The sequence below is a fragment of the Podarcis filfolensis genome, assembly GCF_964270895.1.
Source record: "Podarcis filfolensis genome assembly, chromosome: 7".
Classification (NCBI taxonomy): domain Eukaryota; kingdom Metazoa; phylum Chordata; class Lepidosauria; order Squamata; family Lacertidae; genus Podarcis; species Podarcis filfolensis.
Window position 1 is genome coordinate 1,748,675 of NC_139603.1, and position 18,150 is coordinate 1,766,824.

Genomic DNA, 18,150 nt, shown 5'->3' on the forward strand with positions numbered 1-18,150 from the left:
AAGTCGGCTTTCTTAAAGTCAAGAAATTGAGTCCTAGTATGCTTGGCTGCTCCTTTCCGCTGTATAGTAAACTTCAGAAGAGCATGATCACTCGCGCCTAATGATCCTTCCACTTCTACCCCACTAACCAGGTCATCAACATTGGTTAGGACCAGATCTAAAATGGCTGTTCCTCTTGTTGCTTCTCCCACTTTCTGGACAATGAAGTTGTCTGCAAGGCCAGTGAGGAATCTGTTTGACCTTATGCTCTTGGCTGAGTTTAACATCCAACAAATATCCGGGTAATTGAAGTCCCCCATTACTACTATCTCCCTTCCTTTTGCATGCTTGGCCATCTGTTCCAGGAAGGCATCATCTATGTCCTCCGTTTGGCTTGGGGATCTATAGTAAACTCCTACAATTCGTTGTAGACGGGCACCTAGTAACAGGACATTACTCAAAAGATGGGAGGTTGGACACCTCCAAGGTTCTACTACCTCCAGATAAGAATTTTCCCTTTGGAAGTATTGGGTCCTACAGCTGTTTTGAGAAAACTGACACCATCGGAAGCGGTAACTGTAATATCAGAGACAGCAGGAACATCAACCAAACATTATGAAATATTCTAGGAAGAAGGTGGGGAGAGATCATGGAATTACTAGATCAGAACAAAAATGCAACATGACTTCACCATTGGTTACATATAATACTATTGGTGGAGAAAAGCTGCAGCCTCCTGCTTCTCACTTCTCATTTTGAAAATATTCACTTGCCCCAGGAACACCCGCAGGGTCTTTTTAAAGAGAGGCACAGGGGGCTGTTGCTCCAGGCTTCACATATGAGGGGGCCTCACATCTGGAGGGGCCACATCAACGCTGGCAGTACTGCATTGTTTTTCCAACTCTTTTCTTTTAGAATCCCACTAATTTGAACAGTGGGGGGGGTGTCATAAACCAAACTCTACTGTCTTCTCATCCTGACAGCATGAGCAAGATGTTTGCAGGCACAGACCGTGCTCATAGTAGTAACCAGCCCAGCCTTGGTTGGGTTTTTTATTATTATTACAATTATATCCCACCTTTTCCCTCCAAGAAACCCGAAGCAGCTTACACAATCCCCCCTCTTCTCCCTTTTATCTTCACAACAACCTTGTGGAGTAGGCTAGGGTGAGAGTCAGTAATTGGCTACTACGTCACCCAGTGAGTTTCATGGCCAAGTTGGGACTGGAACCTGGATTTTCTGAGACCAGCACACTGTAGCGACCTCCCATAAACAACAGGGTCCTCAGTGCAGTGCTTAAAGGAAACAGGGAGCTCACAGAGACCTACCAGCCTGCCTTCTGGGTCTCTGCTCCCTTCATTGCCCCATTATAAATAATAATGCCCACTGGCCAGGCTTGCTGGCCCTCAAGAGAACATCTGACCTAAAAGTGGGTCCAAAAATATTGAAGACTATGGCCGAGCTCTTATCAAGAAGTACTAAAATCAACTAATATTTTACCATTTTGTATAGCTAATGTGCCGTGCAGTGCTATTTTTCTGGAAAAAGAGGTGCTGGAGCTCACCCTGAACTTCTCCCTTGTTCTCTTAGATTGGCCATGGTGCCCACCTGGGAGGTGCTGGAGTTGAGCTCTGGTGAGTTCCAGCTGAAAAAAAGCCCTGGTGCCATGGTATGTCACATTTGACAGTTACAAGCTTGAAGTTTTATATTTGATTACTGCCATGATAAATCACAAGCTATCAATAAGTGTACAGACCTCAGCTTCTGAAGTAAAATTACATCTTCAACATTCAGATTTTGAGTTTCACATTTTGATAGATCAAATTTTAACCTCAAGCAACTGTCAAATATTTGAATACTTTTTTCAGCTGTAAAAGGTCACAGTAGGGCTTTCCCCCACGAGGGGGTTATCTCATAGAATCGTAGAGTTGGAACAACCCATAGGATCATCTAGTCCAATGTCCTGCAATGCAGGAATATACAGCTGACACTTACAGGACAGGATCGAACCTGCAACCTTGGCGTTGTCAGCCCCACACTTTAACCAACTGAGCTACCCAGTGTGAAATCAACTGGGCTTGCTGCCAAGTAAACATGGTTAGGATTGTGCTGCTAAGAAGGTCTTCACGAGAAACAGAAGACCAGAGAATGGAATGAAGTCGCAAACAGAAGTTTTTGTCCATCTTTTATTTGTTTGCTATAAAAATATAAAATCAGAGAAGATCAATACAGACTTGTCCTTTTACACTAGGGGTTAGAGGCATGTATACACTGGCAAAAATAGGGCTTTCACAGCATAGAGTCAACGGGGCGGTGGGGGGGGGGGGTAGAAAGCCTTGGAGAAGAGAGGGGAACCTATGTGCCTGCATCCGCAAGCCCAGAGCAAGGTTTCTCTTGCCACCTCATGTTTTGAAAACATGCCTTTTTGCTCACATTGCCAGTACCAAAACGCATCACAATTAAATTAAAAAAGAAGAGGGGATGGAATGCTCCTTCAAAAAGAATATAGATCCACCTTTGTTCATTTTGCCTATCTTTTGATGAGGAAGATTGTAAAAGACACAAATTGGGGATACTATTCTTTTTTGTTTGTGAGAATGCATTTCTCAGATATAGGGAAATATTTTTCAATGATTCATTTTTGTCCAAAAGAAAAAGTGCTACAATGACACTTTGAGGCCAGACCCATCCGAAGGAAAAAGCGAGCCCTGCTGTGAGGTGAAGTCAGAGTTGCAGAGTTGGCCAGCCGGACTACGAAGCAGTAAACTTTGGGTACTATAACCCATAAAACTGTCTTTTATTTTGAATCAGATGTCTTGGGAAAAGATCGGTTGCCCTTTAGAATTCTTTTATTTTCCTCATCTCAGTTGGGCATTTGAATGTCTGCAGCCAGTGACCAATAATGTTTTCATGCGGATTCCCCCTTGCCCTCAGGGGTATAAACCCAATGCTGTGTGCCTTCATCTGAGACTCACAGAAAAGGTGGCGGTGGCAAAGCATTTGTGGTTGGTTGGTTTTCGCCCATATACCCCTCTCCTTGGGCTCAATACCCTCACCCCAGCCACCCAGCCCGCCAAGGAGCTCTGGTCTGCGATCCAGTCAGGTTGGGGCCCCCACCACTGCTGCAGCAGCCTTGTCAACGGCCACAGCTTCTCCTCTCCTCAAACCTCGCTTTGCAGGGGGGTGGGGAAGAGTTGCTCAGGCTCTTTGCCCCCTCCAAGCTGCCTTCGCCTCAGATGCCATTTCCCGCCTCTTTCTCCTTCTAGGATGAGGAGGCTGGGGCAGAAAGTCCGTGGATGGAGGCTGCCAGGGAGTCTGCTGGGGTTTTGCCCCCAGGGCTGGAGGCTTGTTTTCTGTCCACAGCTGCAAGACAAGGGGGACGGGTTCTTGTTAATATTATCATTACCACCACCCCTGCCTTTCTTCCTGACAGGGACTCATGGTGACTTACAGATAAAAAATAAGAGCAGTTGGAAACATAGGGCGAAAACAATCATTAAAAACAATTTGACCTTGATAGAATTAGAACACACACACTTCTATATATTCTAGTAAAACCATACAAATAATTACAGTACGGTAAAAAATAGTATGGCACCGTAGTATACTATAGTATGGCAGCCCTTCTATTAAAGAAGATAAAGAAGCGTGTGAAGCAAGTTGTGTCAGCAGCAGAGGCACAAAGGTGTGCTCAGAGATCACGCCCATGTTTCCTATAAAATTAATTAATTAATTAAGGCCCCATAACCCGACATCTGTACCTCGGGGAGGTGATAAACTCTTCAGATGGCAAAAGGCCCTTCACCTCATGGAAGGCCCTGCCATACAAATCAATTCCAAGCACATGGAAAACTAGATATTACAAAGAACTAGATATTACAAAGAAGGGCTCCAGCCTTTCCCCTGCTTTCCTATTTGTGGGAAACTTTTGTTTTCTCTTTTCTTTTTCTTTTCTTGGATGAGGAAACGTTCTTTCCAATATGCCACATGTAGTGGTACCACCCAGGCACACGTTTGCTGCCTCAGAATTAGGCCTTTAATCACATTAAAAGCCAGGACTCCATTATCTTCCATGGAATTTAGTTACAACTTCTTTTTTTTAGCTGGGTGGGACTATAAGGACTGAACAGAGTAGCATAGGTATATCTTGGGTTGCTTCACACTTTGTGGTTTTAAGGGATATTTGAGAAAATGTTTCCATTTACCCAATAAAGCTAACCTTTGATTGTGACAGAGGGTTTGCATATGTATTGCGGAAAGATGTTTGGCTAGGATGGCTAAGGCTTCTCTAGGGTATGTAAGTACACATTTCCTGCTGCATAATGTGTGAAACAATTATATGCACACTGTCTGCATTTACAGTGCACGCACATACATGGGAAAGTGTGTCCCAGTCAGAGTTGCCAGGCAGGCATACATAGGTGTTGAGTTATGTTATGACTGTTAAGTTATGTACACTTGGTACTTACAGTAGCTGCTGTGTGAAGTGGGAACAGACAGTGGCAGGGAAATTTCTGCCATGGGGACAGTGGACAGTTTTTCTCTTCTTTCTAGAACAACCATCAGTCCACAACCTAGCAAGCTTCATAACACTGGTTACTCAGAATCCCTGTAAAATTATTTTCTTTTCACTGTGGGGAATCAGAGCAAATGCTCTCCTTTGGCAAACTTCAGCAAAGGAGCCAATGAATTAAAATAATTGGGTCTTCTTCAAATAACAGTAGAGCGGACTATATATATTTACAAAAGGAGTCCTTTCACACGTGTCACTTGATCTCCCGTCACCTCATTGCACAGGGCTTGCTATCTAGAACTGTCAGCTGGCTGTGTGATTTGCCTCCACTGAAAAGTTATGTGAGCTGATATGAAACCTCTTTTGCTTCTATGATCTGTGGCAAGTCATTCACACATGGAAGTCACCACTTCACTGCAGCTAATGAACATGCATGTGTGAACATGATCAAAGAGTATTCTGCTACACCTGACAATCCCAAAACACCAAGGCATATCTTAAACATGGAAATATCAGGGACCTGTGGCTTGGAACACGCTATCATACAAGCACACTGCTCCCGCTCATTAGAAAAGAATGTGCACAGAAAAACTTGTCCCTGTAGCAACACCCACAACGTCACATAGAAAATTGTACAATCTCTTTTCTCAAAACAGGCCTCATATCACACCCATTAACCGTCTCCTTCTCATACCTACCCAAAAGAAAGCGTTAAATGGATGTAACTAAATTTGTTCACATTCGTACTACTGTCCGATTCCTCTTCCCTTTCTTGTCTCTCCCCACTCCCATGTGTGTCTTTCATTGGCATTTGCTTGCTAAATGGGTAGGAACCAGTCTTTGACTCTGTAAAATGCTTATTTATAAGTATTTAATATATGATTTTTTAAAAACAACCACCACCAAAGGTAGATTGGAAGGAGGAAGAGGCAAGGTGCAATATGAGCAACAACAACAACAAACCCTTTGACATGCAATCTAATTCTATGTTCCTAAACTGGGTCCATTATTCTGCAGATGGATCCCTTCACTCAGCAACACAATAAAAAGAGAAGCAGATGCTTTCAGGGGAGCTGCAATAAATCCAGCATTTGAAACCTGGCCTACTTTTGGCAGAGGATAAGAAGTACCCAGGATACCCTACACACCTGTGCTTAATACCTTCTGTACCTTTGCATAGCCATTTTCTAAATGCATTTACTTGGAATTAAGGTCTGCTCCTTTTATGGGAACCATATTGCTTCCAAGTAATTTTGTTTAAGACTGCAGCTGCCCACTGCTTGCACTCCCTTTCCCAAATTAGAAGTAAATATTTAATTAGTATTAGAAGTGCTATTGATCTCAGTACTTAAATGCGCTAGAAACATAAACCACAATGAAAACTTACAAACAAATAGTTTAAGGTGGTGATATGCCTTAACACAATGATAAACTGAACTGAAATAAGATAATGTGAACATATTCTTGTGCCTGTTGTTTTAAATGTGTGTGTTTTAAAAAATCAACAACCCTACCCCCAAATATGAAGCACTTTTTGTTTCAACAAAAATCCCCAGAAACAAAACTCACATGTGGAAACAATTTAGTGGTTCTCAAACTTTTATCTCTGGGCCACACTTTCAAAATAAAAATTTGCTTTTGCCACACCGAATTTTTTTATTGATAAGAAATACATATGAAAATCAAAAGAAACAACTCCTGGCGGCACTTGATTTATAACCTAGAACACAACTAGTTTATAATATGATCATGGGGCATCCATAAAGTATAAAACACAAATCCTTCCCAAATAGAATTATAAACCAGCCTCTTACAGATGTACCTTAAGTATACATGCAAACTCAATATGAGGAATGAGCTTGCTTTTGCCAGGTAATCTCATTTATCTAGGTATAGTTTGAGACAAACTCTCATCTTTTCATCAACACAAAGAAACCTTTCCCTTTTCTGATCTTTCATATTTGTCGGAGTTGAAATCCCTGTTCACAACAATATGTCATGGAGAACTATAGAAGAATAGCCAGTGTTCGTGCTCTCATTTTGAAAATGTATATATTCATATCATGCAAATTAAAAATAAAAATGATACTCTACTATACTGCACTGAAAAGTTTAACTGTTTCTTTGATTGTCTCTGAATCTTCTTGCCACACTTGCTATCCTCTCCTGCCACACCCCTGGAGAACCAGCGCAGAAGCCAGTGGAACAGCCACGACAAGACAGCTCTTCCGCAGCGGCGCTAGAAGCCTCTGCGCAAGGCATCCTTCTCTTGCGCTGTACTCATCTTATGCAGGAGAGGTTCCCTGCGGGTCTAGACGGGGTTCTGCCTCAGGCACCTATACAGCTGGGCTGGGGCGCGGATTTTAGCACAAGGAGGTCACGTGCTGAGAAGCTGAACTCCACTCCGAGCCGCTTCGGTCCCCGCAGCCTCTTCTTTTCCCAAGCGCGTTTCTTATTTCCGGTTTGGTAAGTGAGGGAGGGGGAAAGGCAGGTGGGGAGTCAAGTAAGAGCGGAGGATACGCGACCCCCTCCCACGGCGCTCTAATCATCGGGCGCAACCCACTCCTTATACGTGATTGGGACGGAGCAGGGTTTCAACAAGAGTTTGCTGATGACACGTGTACCGTGGGCGATTAGAGTCCAAGTGCCCCCAGAGATAGTTAGGACTGGGGCACTCTGGCTTAAATGATTTGTGGATGTCAGGCTGGCAAGGACAGAGGCAGCTTGACTCCAGCTTCGAAACTAATCAGAAAGTGACTTTATTTCTGTAATTAAAAGCAAAACAAAAAACCGGTGAGCCAAGAGGCTGCATAGGTTTTAGAACCTGCATTTCATACCGAAGTACACCAATTCCTCCTTGCATGTTCCCAGTTGGAATTCTCAGACTTTGGCCGAAGCAACTTTGAAAATAAATAGTAAGAGCGACAACAGCTTATGCTGTGCTTAGAGCGTCTAGAGCGCTTCACGTCTTTCATCCTGCCGTCCTTACCTGTAAGGTAAATCACGGTCACCCCCAAATTCCAGAGGGGAGAGGGGGGTGAGGCTGGGGCAAATGCAGCTTGCTTTAGGCAATAGAATGAGTTCGTGATATAGGCGAGATTTAAACCAGAAGTGGCGATTCCATTACCAAACTATAGCAACAGTCGTGCCTTGTAAGCGTTGCATCTCAGAGACACAGACTTTGGCTTGACTTACTGGGCTCCTCTCCACCTGCCGCATTTAAAAAGAAAAGGGGAGCCGCGTCTATTCCGTAGGCATTGACTCCAACTTTTGCCGAGAGTAAAGAAGTATTAACGGGGCATAAGACAAGAAACTCTGAAAAGAAACCATCTGTCTAGGGGCCACATAAGAAAACAACCGCCTCAAGTCTAAGACATTAAAAAAGGTAGTCTCGACTCTGTTTAGCAGAAAATATCGGTTTAGCCACTGCGATAGAGGCCGGTTTTGTTAAAGGACAGTCAAAGGCTAAAAGGGCGCGTCTGTTTCTCATTAGGCAGCGTAGAACAGTAACACCACAATCCTAAACCCACGGATTCCAGTGTTTAGGATCGCAGCCTAACACTGCATGTTCAGCAGAAGGAAAGCAGAAACGCCGGTTTCCACTGTAAAATACACTCTTGTGTTTTTCTTTTTTTTTTTAATTCACGCTTTTATTACAGACAAGAGAGAAAGGACTTGGGGGAGGTAACAGTTCTTCTAAAATACTTGATTCCCGCTAGTTTGTGAAACATGGTGCATTTGGAAAGACCAGACGAATCTGGCCACTATATGTGCCATGAAATATCCCTAAAGGTAAAGGTACCCCTGACCTTAAGGTACAGTCGCCGACGACTCTGAGATTGCGGCGCTCCTCTGCCTTTTCTGGCCGAGGGAGCCGGGGTTTGTCCGCAGGCAGTTTTTCAGGGTCATGTGGCCAGCATGACTAAGCCGCTTCTGGCGAACCGGAGCAGCACACGGAAACGCCATTTACCTTCCCGCCTGAGCGGTACCTATTTATCTACTTGCACTTTGATGTGCTTTCCAACTGCTAGGTTAGCAGGAGCAGGGACCGAGCAGAGGGCTCTCACCCCATTGCAGGGATTGGAACCGCCGACCTTCTGATCGGCAAGTCCTAGGCTCTGTGGTTTAGACCACAGCGCCACTCCTAAATGGACAACAATTCACTTGAGTATGGCTCGATTTCCGACGGATCATTCGGTCATATATTTAAAAAGGCTGAAACAACTGGTATCTTTTGGATGAGGGTTCAACATAGCTCAGTCCAAATCAACAGCAATTTTGTTGTTGGTTTCAGCGCATGTGAACTGGACCAACTAACTAGAAATTCGTTGGGGGGAAATGGCTCAGTATTATTTACAGTCCAGTCCTAATCACGTCTATTCAAAAGTTAATCTCTGAGTAGGATCCAATTCCCAGTAAGCGTTTTATTCTTAAAGTTAGATAGTGCACCAGAAAATTGGGGAAGTAAGAAAACGAAGCGGTGTCTAAAATATAAGCCATTTTGTTGTATTTGCAGACTTTAAAATCAAGTCTTGCAATGAATAGGTTAATTAATTAAAACTTCTTAGTTTATTTAAGAGAGAGAGAGAGAGAGAGAGAGAGAGAGAGAGAGAGAGAACAATTAGACTTACTTAAACCTATAACGCCTCGTGTAATGCTTCTCTTTATTGCTTCAGAAAACGGACTTGCTCCCTATCAAGATTTATGGTCAACTGCTTCCATAAAATGATTGCCTATGGTACTGAAATTATTATTTCTCTCAAATAAAATTAATCTCTGTCACGTCTCTGCGTGGAAGTGTGCTCTCTGGCTCATAGTATATTCCTGACCCATTTATTTTCTGTTCCATCGCCTGCAAGAAAAATATGCAAATACTACTTTCACTCAAAGGATGATTACTAAAACCCTGGATGGTTTTCCCAGAACTGCTCATTTTATTTTATTTTATGAACTGACACCTAAAGAGAGAGGAGGGGGAAAGGAAGGCATATTTTTCGAGTTAAGAGGTATTTCTTACTTTCTGTTTAACTGGCAGGCTTTGTAAAATATCTGAATTACTATATAAAAGTAAGTTTGGAAACGTCTACGTGGTCTACTGAGGAGGGAGCTGTAGGGCTTTATTTTTAAAAACTTTCATTTTTGGCGGGCTCTTTCCTGACATTTTCATGAAACAAATGTCAGAACATCACAGAACAAAACTGCCTTTTTGTCTACCGTCTCAAGATAGTACTATTCATACCAGGAAGTAAGTCTCATTGAATTCAGTGGTGCTGAGCTCTGAGTAAACGTGCTTAGGTTCTTACCAGACAAGTCCCAGTGATTGCAAGAGGGGTCTTAACTGAATGAGCATTATTTCTAGTGCATACTTTTGACACAGTCATGTTCTAAGTAAGGATACGCTGTCACAAAAATTTACAAAGGAAAAAGCAGAAAATCCGAACTCTGCCCTCGCTCAGAAAATTATCACTACTTCCCTTCTTTATTTTAACTTTTTTAAACATCTAACCCTTCCCGGCCACTTTCACGCACGCATGACGCACCAGTTTAGCGTCGTCAATCATTGTCAATAATTGCGCCAGGCTTAAATGGCGCCCACTTCGAGCAAATGCTGGGAAAAGGGACCACACACAGTTAGTGACTGCGCACAATGGATTATAAGGAAAATAAAAGGTACAGCTATAGGAAAGGCGCTGGAATAGCTTTGTACCGGGGCGAAGGGATGCAAGGGGAAAGAAAATATTTTGGCAGGATGGAGATTCTTTTCCCACCCGGAAAGCGCCCCCGCCCGATGATTTAGCTCCTGCAGATGCCTGAAGAGACACGGCAGCCCGAGGCAGACTCCAGAGCGGGTCTCTCTCTAGCGAGGACAGCAGTGACAGGCAGGAAACCCCCGAGGTCTCTTTTTCTCGCTCCTCCACGTGACCCAGCCTCGAGTCTCTCCCCGAGACATTTCCTACCAATACAGGGGGGGTTGCTTTGGCCTTAACTATCCCCCACCCGCATCCCTTTTGAATGCGCAGGAAATTATTCCTCTCCGTGGCACCTACTAATTCTTCCCTCTCCGCCTTCGGAAAAAGAGGTTGGTTGGCCTGGCCGCCAGCTCCGTGGCTGGTGTGTGGAGACGCTTCCTTAAGGAAACTGGGCCAGCAAAGAATGGGAAGGGAGTAGCCAAGTCAGAGGCCAGGCAAGGAGGCAGCTGCCCTTGAACCAGGCAGCCCAGGTTACATGAACAGATTCCGGTTAGAGGCGCGCGCAGCCCCGATCTTCCGTGGAAATAAATCCCACTGTTTTCCATGGGGTTTCCCACCCACCAGCTGAGTGTGCGTTGGGGTTACAATGCGGTGTTTCTCAAATGTGGGTCCCAGCTGTTATTGGACTGCAACTCCCACCACCCCTAGCTAGCAGGACATGGCCAGAGGGCAGGTGCCCCTGTTCCCTCAGCTGCTTTTCTCCCACCACCGCGCAGGCAACCCTTCCCCTTTCCCTACCTTCTCGGGTGGGATGCTTGAAGGCCGCTGTGGGAGCCGGGTCTCCCCCGTATATGGCCACGCCGGGCCCGTGGTGATGAGCCAAGGGGTTGCCTGGCGTCTGCCAGTGATGATGCGCCGGACTTAGGTAGCTTCCTCCCGGCCCGCCGTAGACTGCTTGGTTTGAAGACGGGTAGGCGCAAGGGGACAGGAAGGTACTGACAGCTGAGAGCCCGGGAGGCGGCTGAGAACAATAGAAAGAGAAAATAGTAGATGGCGGCGCCTACGAAAAGACAGGATTCTAAACATTGTCTTGGAAGTAAATTAAAATGGATTAGCAATGCCGTTCACTTTCAAGTAAGCGACAGGAAACTGCAACGAGTCTAAAGGGTGCAAAAACACCTGCACAAAAAGAGAGATAAGCTCTATTCTCCCTATTTAATGAGGACGCGCATCTCGTTCTGGAATCCTCCCTTCCTTAAGCGCAGAAAGTAGGACAAGCGCGCAGATAGTTAGCTTTTCAGAGAAGTGTTTGCTCCCGCGAAATTTACATAACTAAACGCAGGTAACTGCATGAAAACCTATGTGCAAAATGTGTGTTGCTGTAGGGGTTTTTCTAAACGAATAGTAAGATTTTTAAAAGAAAATAAATACTGTGGTGACCAGATCTGAGTAGAAAGTGTCAAAAGTTTTCTGTGCCTAAAGCAAGGAAATAAAGTAAAACAGAAGTGCAAATTTACCATGTGAGGCAAAGAAAGGGTTTGTGACAATAATACATTCGAAAGGGCGGTTTGCTGTTCTACACACAGACACACACGCGGAGAGAGAGAGAATGTTTCTGTTCCACTTCTCTGGATTCTCCATTTGTGTGTTCTTTAGATATAAAGTCAGACGGTTTTTAAACAGGGGTGGGGGTGTTTTCAGACTCTCTTTTTAATACCTGCTTAGAGCATTTTCGGTCATAGATGTCGTGTATTTTCCAGAGATCCACAGATCTTACATGAGCAAACGCACAACTGAACATTGACATTCTGCCCATCGCGCAGGAAGGGATGATCGTCATCGTGCTTACTTTTTTAGCTTCTTCCCCCACCCAGCCCGTCTCTGCCATTGAATTCCCGGCTGGCCGTGCTGTTACCTGGGGGTATTTGATGTCTGCTTCCGCTGCTGATTTGTCAAGCGCGCCGACACCTTGTCCGGCAGCAGGGAAGGTGGTCCTGTTCACACTGGGCCAGTCTTCTAGTTTGGGAGGGTAGGCAGAGCCATCTGTCCCAGCCAGAGCGCCTGGGATGGGAAAGAAATAGATGGGGGGAAATATTAACTCTCAGGACAGATGAGCTGTGCCCTCCGAGCAGGCTGGCTCGGTGAAGTGTCCCCGGGGGAAAGGACAACCTCCGAGGAAGATCCCAAACGTCGTTTGATTCAGTTCTCAGTCTTTCCTGTGCCAGTAAAGGATTATTCCAGACTTCTTTTTATTTCGCCCCTAACTGTAGTGCAACAGCCTCGTAAAAGAAGCTAACAACAAACGCAATCCAGATTTATTTTTGAAGCGCTCGTTCCCAGCATCGCCGCTGCAGCCTCTGTTTGGGTGGGAAGTGCTTCGAGAATAACTTCTGGCGGACTGGGGAGGCCAGGGGAGCGGAGCTTTCGGAAGACACGGGGGGCTCTCGGTGTTTTACAGGCAAGCTGCTCAACCCATCGGCTCTGAACGTCGCGTAAAACGCAAGGTTACAAACGAGGGAGATCCGAAGGGGAAACATATAGAAGAAATTGCGAGCCTTAAATTGCAAACAGCTTTTGCCAACATTTCATTTGAAACATATCTTCCACCTCCATGCCTATTCCATTTACACGGACCGGTTTTTGGCTCCCTTATCCTTCAGGAGGCCCATTTCAGATTGTGGGATGGGGCGGGGGGAGTTGTTCAGTGAGCAGGACGAGGTTCAGCAATTTCCTACTGCCTGCTCTTCGGTACATTCAATGTTAAACTGGGGGAACATATATTTTTAAAGCATTTGGGACTCCTTGCTTTATAGTTCAGTTCAGTAGAACTGTTACCGACTCAGGAGAAGCGGGAACCTCCTTTAGAGTAAAAGGATTTGTGTCTTTGGAATGCGTTACCTGGCGCATAGAGACCCATTAATTATATGGGGCTGAAACCAGATAGAGGTGCTCCTGAATACCTATAGTTTGAAACAGGGAGTGGGTGGGATGCCTCTTTCCTCCCCCCCCCCTTTTTAAAAAAGCAACCTGTAAATGCACTTGAAAGATGAATTATTCCATTAAGAACGAATAACTTCTATACGTCTGTGACTGGCTGAATTTTATATCCACAAAGTGGAACATTCTCTCCCACATAAAGTCTTAACCTTTTTTTTAAAAAAGTGAGAGAACACGGTTTCCTCGTAATGAAACGTAGTAACAAATCGTAGAAGAGAACCAGAGCCTAAAAATACAATATTCCAAATAATTTGCTGCCTCTTCCTTCTAACAATGAGTCTGTGGGTCGTTTGGATCTCCTGAAGTTCTAGAAAATAAGTAAACTCTCAGCGAGAAGCGCTGGAATAAATCAACGAGGCTTTCTCAACCGGAAGGCGAGTGAACATTTTAGGAGGAAGGGGGAGAAAACCCCTCTCCCACATTTGATATTTGAAAAAAAAAGGTAATCACGAAACGAACTTGCTGGGTCCATTTTTTCTTTTCTTTTCTCCTAAATAAAAAAGGAAGGGGAACAGTATAAGGGCTCCGAGCTTGCGGTTGGCAATCTATCATCGCTACGAAAATATTTTCCACATTTTTTCATAAGAAGTTCAAGATGTCCGGGCCTTCTTTGCAACAGCAGCCGGAGTTCTGCCTGCTGAGTTCTGGCCCTCCGGGTTCTTGCAGCAGCGGCTTGCAGGGCGCCTCTGGGCTTCCAGTAACGAGGTGCAGGAGATATTACCACGTGGCGCGTTGAGACGGGGGAGCATCTCATTCAAATCCCGGCTCAGCTATGAAAAAGACCCTCGAGCAAATCGCTAGCAGCTCTCAGCGCAAAGCAAGGATAGGCGACTTCTGTACTGGAGAGAGCGGGGGTGGGGTGGGGGGAGTATATTTTGCCACATCCAGGGGTGTCATTTAGAAAGGTCAGAGGAGAACCCAGGAGTTCTAGACATGGCTTTCGACAGAGTGACAGGTGGGAGTCATGGCAAAGGCACAAAACCTTTTGCTTATCACAGGACAAACAAAAACAAAACCTGTCTGACCCGTGTTGAGAAACCTGCTATAATTCTTGGTAAGTAATAAACGTGAAACCGTGGGCAAGGCTTGTAAATACGCTGCCTTCTTTTGTCACGAAGGTCTTGAATATATTCAAACCGGGATCTTTAAGGGTTGCTGAGACACTGTCTCCCTCACCAGCTTCATACACTTCACAGCGAAATGGCGCCACAACTACACAGTTCCATCCTTCCTCTGCCAGAGGTGGCGGGCCGTGCAAGCCACCCTAAGGGCCTCGCAGGGCACCTGCTCCCTAACTGCGAAGAAGAACTAACACTGACTGCTGTACAGTTCTCTCTCCTTTCTTCGGGAAACAAGCTTGTTTCCAGCACGCCCTCACTCTGGTCCAAGTTTGGAGAAGCTTCGCGGGGACCCGATCAAATTGCTGCATATAGACCCCTCTGGCTTCCACGACCTTCAGCTGCCCATCACAGATCTAAACTGCCTCAGGAGATTGTGACGAAGAGCCATAAGATCAGAATGGGCATCCATTGTTGTATACTAAATCTGCAATCCTATGTACACCTTATTTTTGGAAAAAAACGTGTAAAAACCCCATTGAACTCAGTGGAACTTGTTTGTTTGTTTTTATGTGCAGACTTAAAACGATGAAATTAAATAAAATAATAGTTCAAAAGCATGACTGGAGAAACTTTTCCTTTGGTTGGAGGCTTCTCTCTCCCTCCCCCCTTCACTTTTTTCACGCACACACCCTCAACAGTTTTTGCATTTACAAAAACCAACAACCCCTTAAGCACAATTGCTTAGTCTTTAAATAGGCCCTACATTTACTGAACTGTCCGCCTTTCCCTCCCTCTGTTGCCTCTCCCAAGTCCTGTTTTACACTGTAGTGTCCTCGGGGCAGCAAACGGTCTTTGTCACCCATCAAGAAGCTCCATGCGCCCCGATGGAGAGTAACAACAGCTCCGCCGCGCCGGGTGCAATAATGCATCCCCGACCCACCCCGACCCACTCACCGCTCTGCTCCATGAAGGTGCGGATGCCCAGGATGTTGCTGACTGAGTGAGCCGACGGCCAGGAGCGCGGGAGGCTGACGTGGGCGGCGGAGACGGGCGCTCCGGGGTGGCTGCCCATCTTGGCGCCGGCGGATGGCGCAGCGCCGGGGTAAGGATACTGATAGATGTGGTTGTAGGGCAGGGTGGGCTGCGGGGCAGGTTGCTTGCAGCCGCCACTGCCGGCGTCGTAGGCTCCTCCGGGCTGCGAAAGGTTGCCGATCTTGTTCCTCAGGATCCTGCTGATGGAGCTCACCGAAGGCACGTTGTACTTGTCGCAGACGCCGTCCGCCAGCAGCCGGTCGCGGATCTCCCACGCGAAGATGCCCGGGTCGCCCTGCTTGTAGTCTCGGATGTGCTTCACGACGTTGGGCGTGGTGACCCTGGGCTTGCTCCCGCCGATGGCGCCGGGGAGGATGGAGCCGGTCTCGTTGTAGCGCGCCAGGATCTTGCTCACGCAGCCGTGCGAGACGCGCAACTGCCGGCTGATGTCGCACGGCCGGATGCCCAGCTGCGCCAGCTCCACGATCCGCAAGCGAATGGCGTTGGGCAGCGGCCTCCCGTTGACAAAGACGCCGCCCAGCTGGTTCACTTCGCCGTACGTTTGCTCTAGAGGCAACCGGGGAGGAGGGAGGGGAAGAGAGGAGGGGAGAAAGCGCTAAATTCTTGCGATTGTGGCCACGGATGGAGGAGAGCTGCCTGTTGGAACTTAGCTGAGGGAGCAGCACCCTCCTCTAAAAATAAAATGTGGTATTATAATTGTTCCAGGCAAAGCTATCCTGGGCAACGATCACTTACTCCTTCAGCATCAGGAAACGGAATCCCCTCCTCATTCCACGTGGAAGGAAAGGCATTTCTTTTATAACGAAACGTCTCTGAACGCGAAATCTTAAGACCGACTAAAATATTTCAGGGTGTAAGTACTGGAACTCCCTGCCACCAATTTTTTTTTAAAAAAGAGGAATGGAGACATCTACATATAGGAGAGGAGCAGTCGAGGGCTTAATGGAGGGTATTGGCCATTATAGCAAATTAGAACCTCCGAATGCAGGAGCAATCTACCACGGACTAGCAGACGCACTCGATGCTGAGGGAGAAGCCGGATTTCCAGAGACGTCTGGCTGAGGTCGGCGGGAAGTAGCCTGCCGGCCAGGATGGAAGGGGGCCGGCCGGGAGCCAGCGGCTAGCGGCGCTGCGGCGCGGCCGCTTCCTAAGCCCAAAGCGGCGGCCTGGAGAGAAAGGCGGCTCCTGGCTCTCTAGGCGAAAGCGCTCCTGTCTCGCCCAAACCTCCCCGCAAGCCGCGCGGCAGCCGCTGCCCTCCCTCCCTCCTGCCCACTTACCCATGGCCCGCTAGGAGAGGCGCCCGTCGATCCGCGGCCTCTGCCTGTCCGTCCCGGCGCCGGGAAGCGGGTGCATCGAGCGCCAGCCTCGCGGGGCCCCTCTCCACGCCCGCGCCCCCGGCCAAGCTGGAGCGGAGGCCGGGGCAGCCCACACGCCGCCCTCCGAGCTGCGCTGCTCCGCATCCGACGTCGAGAGGGGGCCACTGAACCCGCAGCTCCGGCCCGGCTCAACTTGACGCGTCTCCCACGCCAATCTCCGGGCTGGCGTCGGAGGTGCCGGCGCGGCTTTGGCCGCTCATTGGCTCCCGTCGGGCGTTCTTGGCCCGGTTGGGGAGGCCCGGCGAGCTGCGGCGGGCAGGGCTTGCCTGAGTTCCGCCCCGGCCGGAGCGCCCCCCCCTCCTGCAAGTCGAGCCGGAGCAGACCCAGGCCGGACTTTAAGCGGCCCAGGCAGCGGGGTGCGTCTTCAACCCAAGCCGCCGCCCCCGCCCCTCCATCTCCCGCCGCCAGAAGACCCCCCCAAAACACCCCTGGAGGCGGTAGAGAGTGGGTGGCGCCCTCTTTTGAGTCACCATATATATTTTCCCCAATCAGGTGATCGCTGTCCTCTGGGTTCCTGTTTGGACAAGAGGGCCCGATCTTTTTGGAGGACAAAAAATAATTTCGCCTCGGTTGGGCTAGAATGACCTCCGCCAAGGCAGCGAGGTGGGTGAGGTCAGGTGGATCGCCTGACACTTGCAAATGTGCCCAGGTGGGCAGGGGTGGTCTCAGCGACCCGGTGCTAAGCAGAGATGCGGCGCGATCCTGCGCAGTTTGCGCGAAAGTAAATCTGCTTATGTTGAGGGCTGGGCGGGGTGCTTTTTACTTTCAGTGACGACACATCAAACTAAGCATATTTATCTCCAAGTAAGTATGTATACACTCGAGTTGCACGACCCATTGGATCCGCTTCCTTTCGAGTAAGGCAAAGGCCGTGTTTCCCTAAGTAATTCACCACTGGTTTCCAACTAAGCAGCTAGTCAAAGATTGCGGTTGTGTCCTATTCTCCTATTCTATTAAAGCAAGCAAGCAAGCAAGCATGTAACCCAGGGAAGGAAGCTCCACAGGTCGGGCCGGGTGCGGCATTGCTCTCACTGTTGGAAAGGCGAGATTTTCCTCCCCAGCATGTTGCCTATTTTTAACATACCAGGATCTTGTCATGTTCCTCGGAAGCAGATTTTTTAAAAACTCAACTTTCTTCTCAGAAATTCGAGCCCTCAGATTTCATCAGAGCATGTTCATGCAGAGTATATTATTATTATTATTATTATTATTATTATTATTATTATTATTATTATTATTATTTTCAGAACAGTTTCCCCTTTGTGACATACAGGAACTAGATAAATCGGAACTTAAATCGGAGTAAGTCCCAATAATTTCATTGCGATCGTCATCCAAGTAATTGCGCTTAGAAAAGAGTGAAACGAATATATATATTTAAAAATGTTTCCATACCGATTTTGAAAGATTATATGTCATCTGAAAAGCTGAGAAAGACAAATCATGTCGCTTTATTCTATCAATGTGCAAAATCCAACACT

The 18,150-nt window shown here is 47.0% G+C and overlaps 1 protein-coding gene across 1 annotated transcript; it reads right to left on the reverse strand.

Annotated features, from left to right (window-relative positions):
- Positions 1-2,175: 2,175 nt before the first annotated feature.
- PAX1 (paired box 1) lies at positions 2,176-16,954 on the reverse strand. Its single transcript, XM_083624338.1, has 5 exons — positions 16,571-16,954; positions 15,195-15,837; positions 12,098-12,243; positions 10,981-11,203; positions 2,176-3,342 (listed from the first exon to the last, which is right to left on the reverse strand). The coding sequence occupies exons 1-5, from the start codon at positions 16,751-16,753 to the stop codon at positions 3,242-3,244; spliced, it is 1,296 nt and encodes a 431-aa protein (XP_083480464.1). The 5' UTR covers positions 16,754-16,954; the 3' UTR covers positions 2,176-3,241.
- Positions 16,955-18,150: the final 1,196 nt, after the last annotated feature.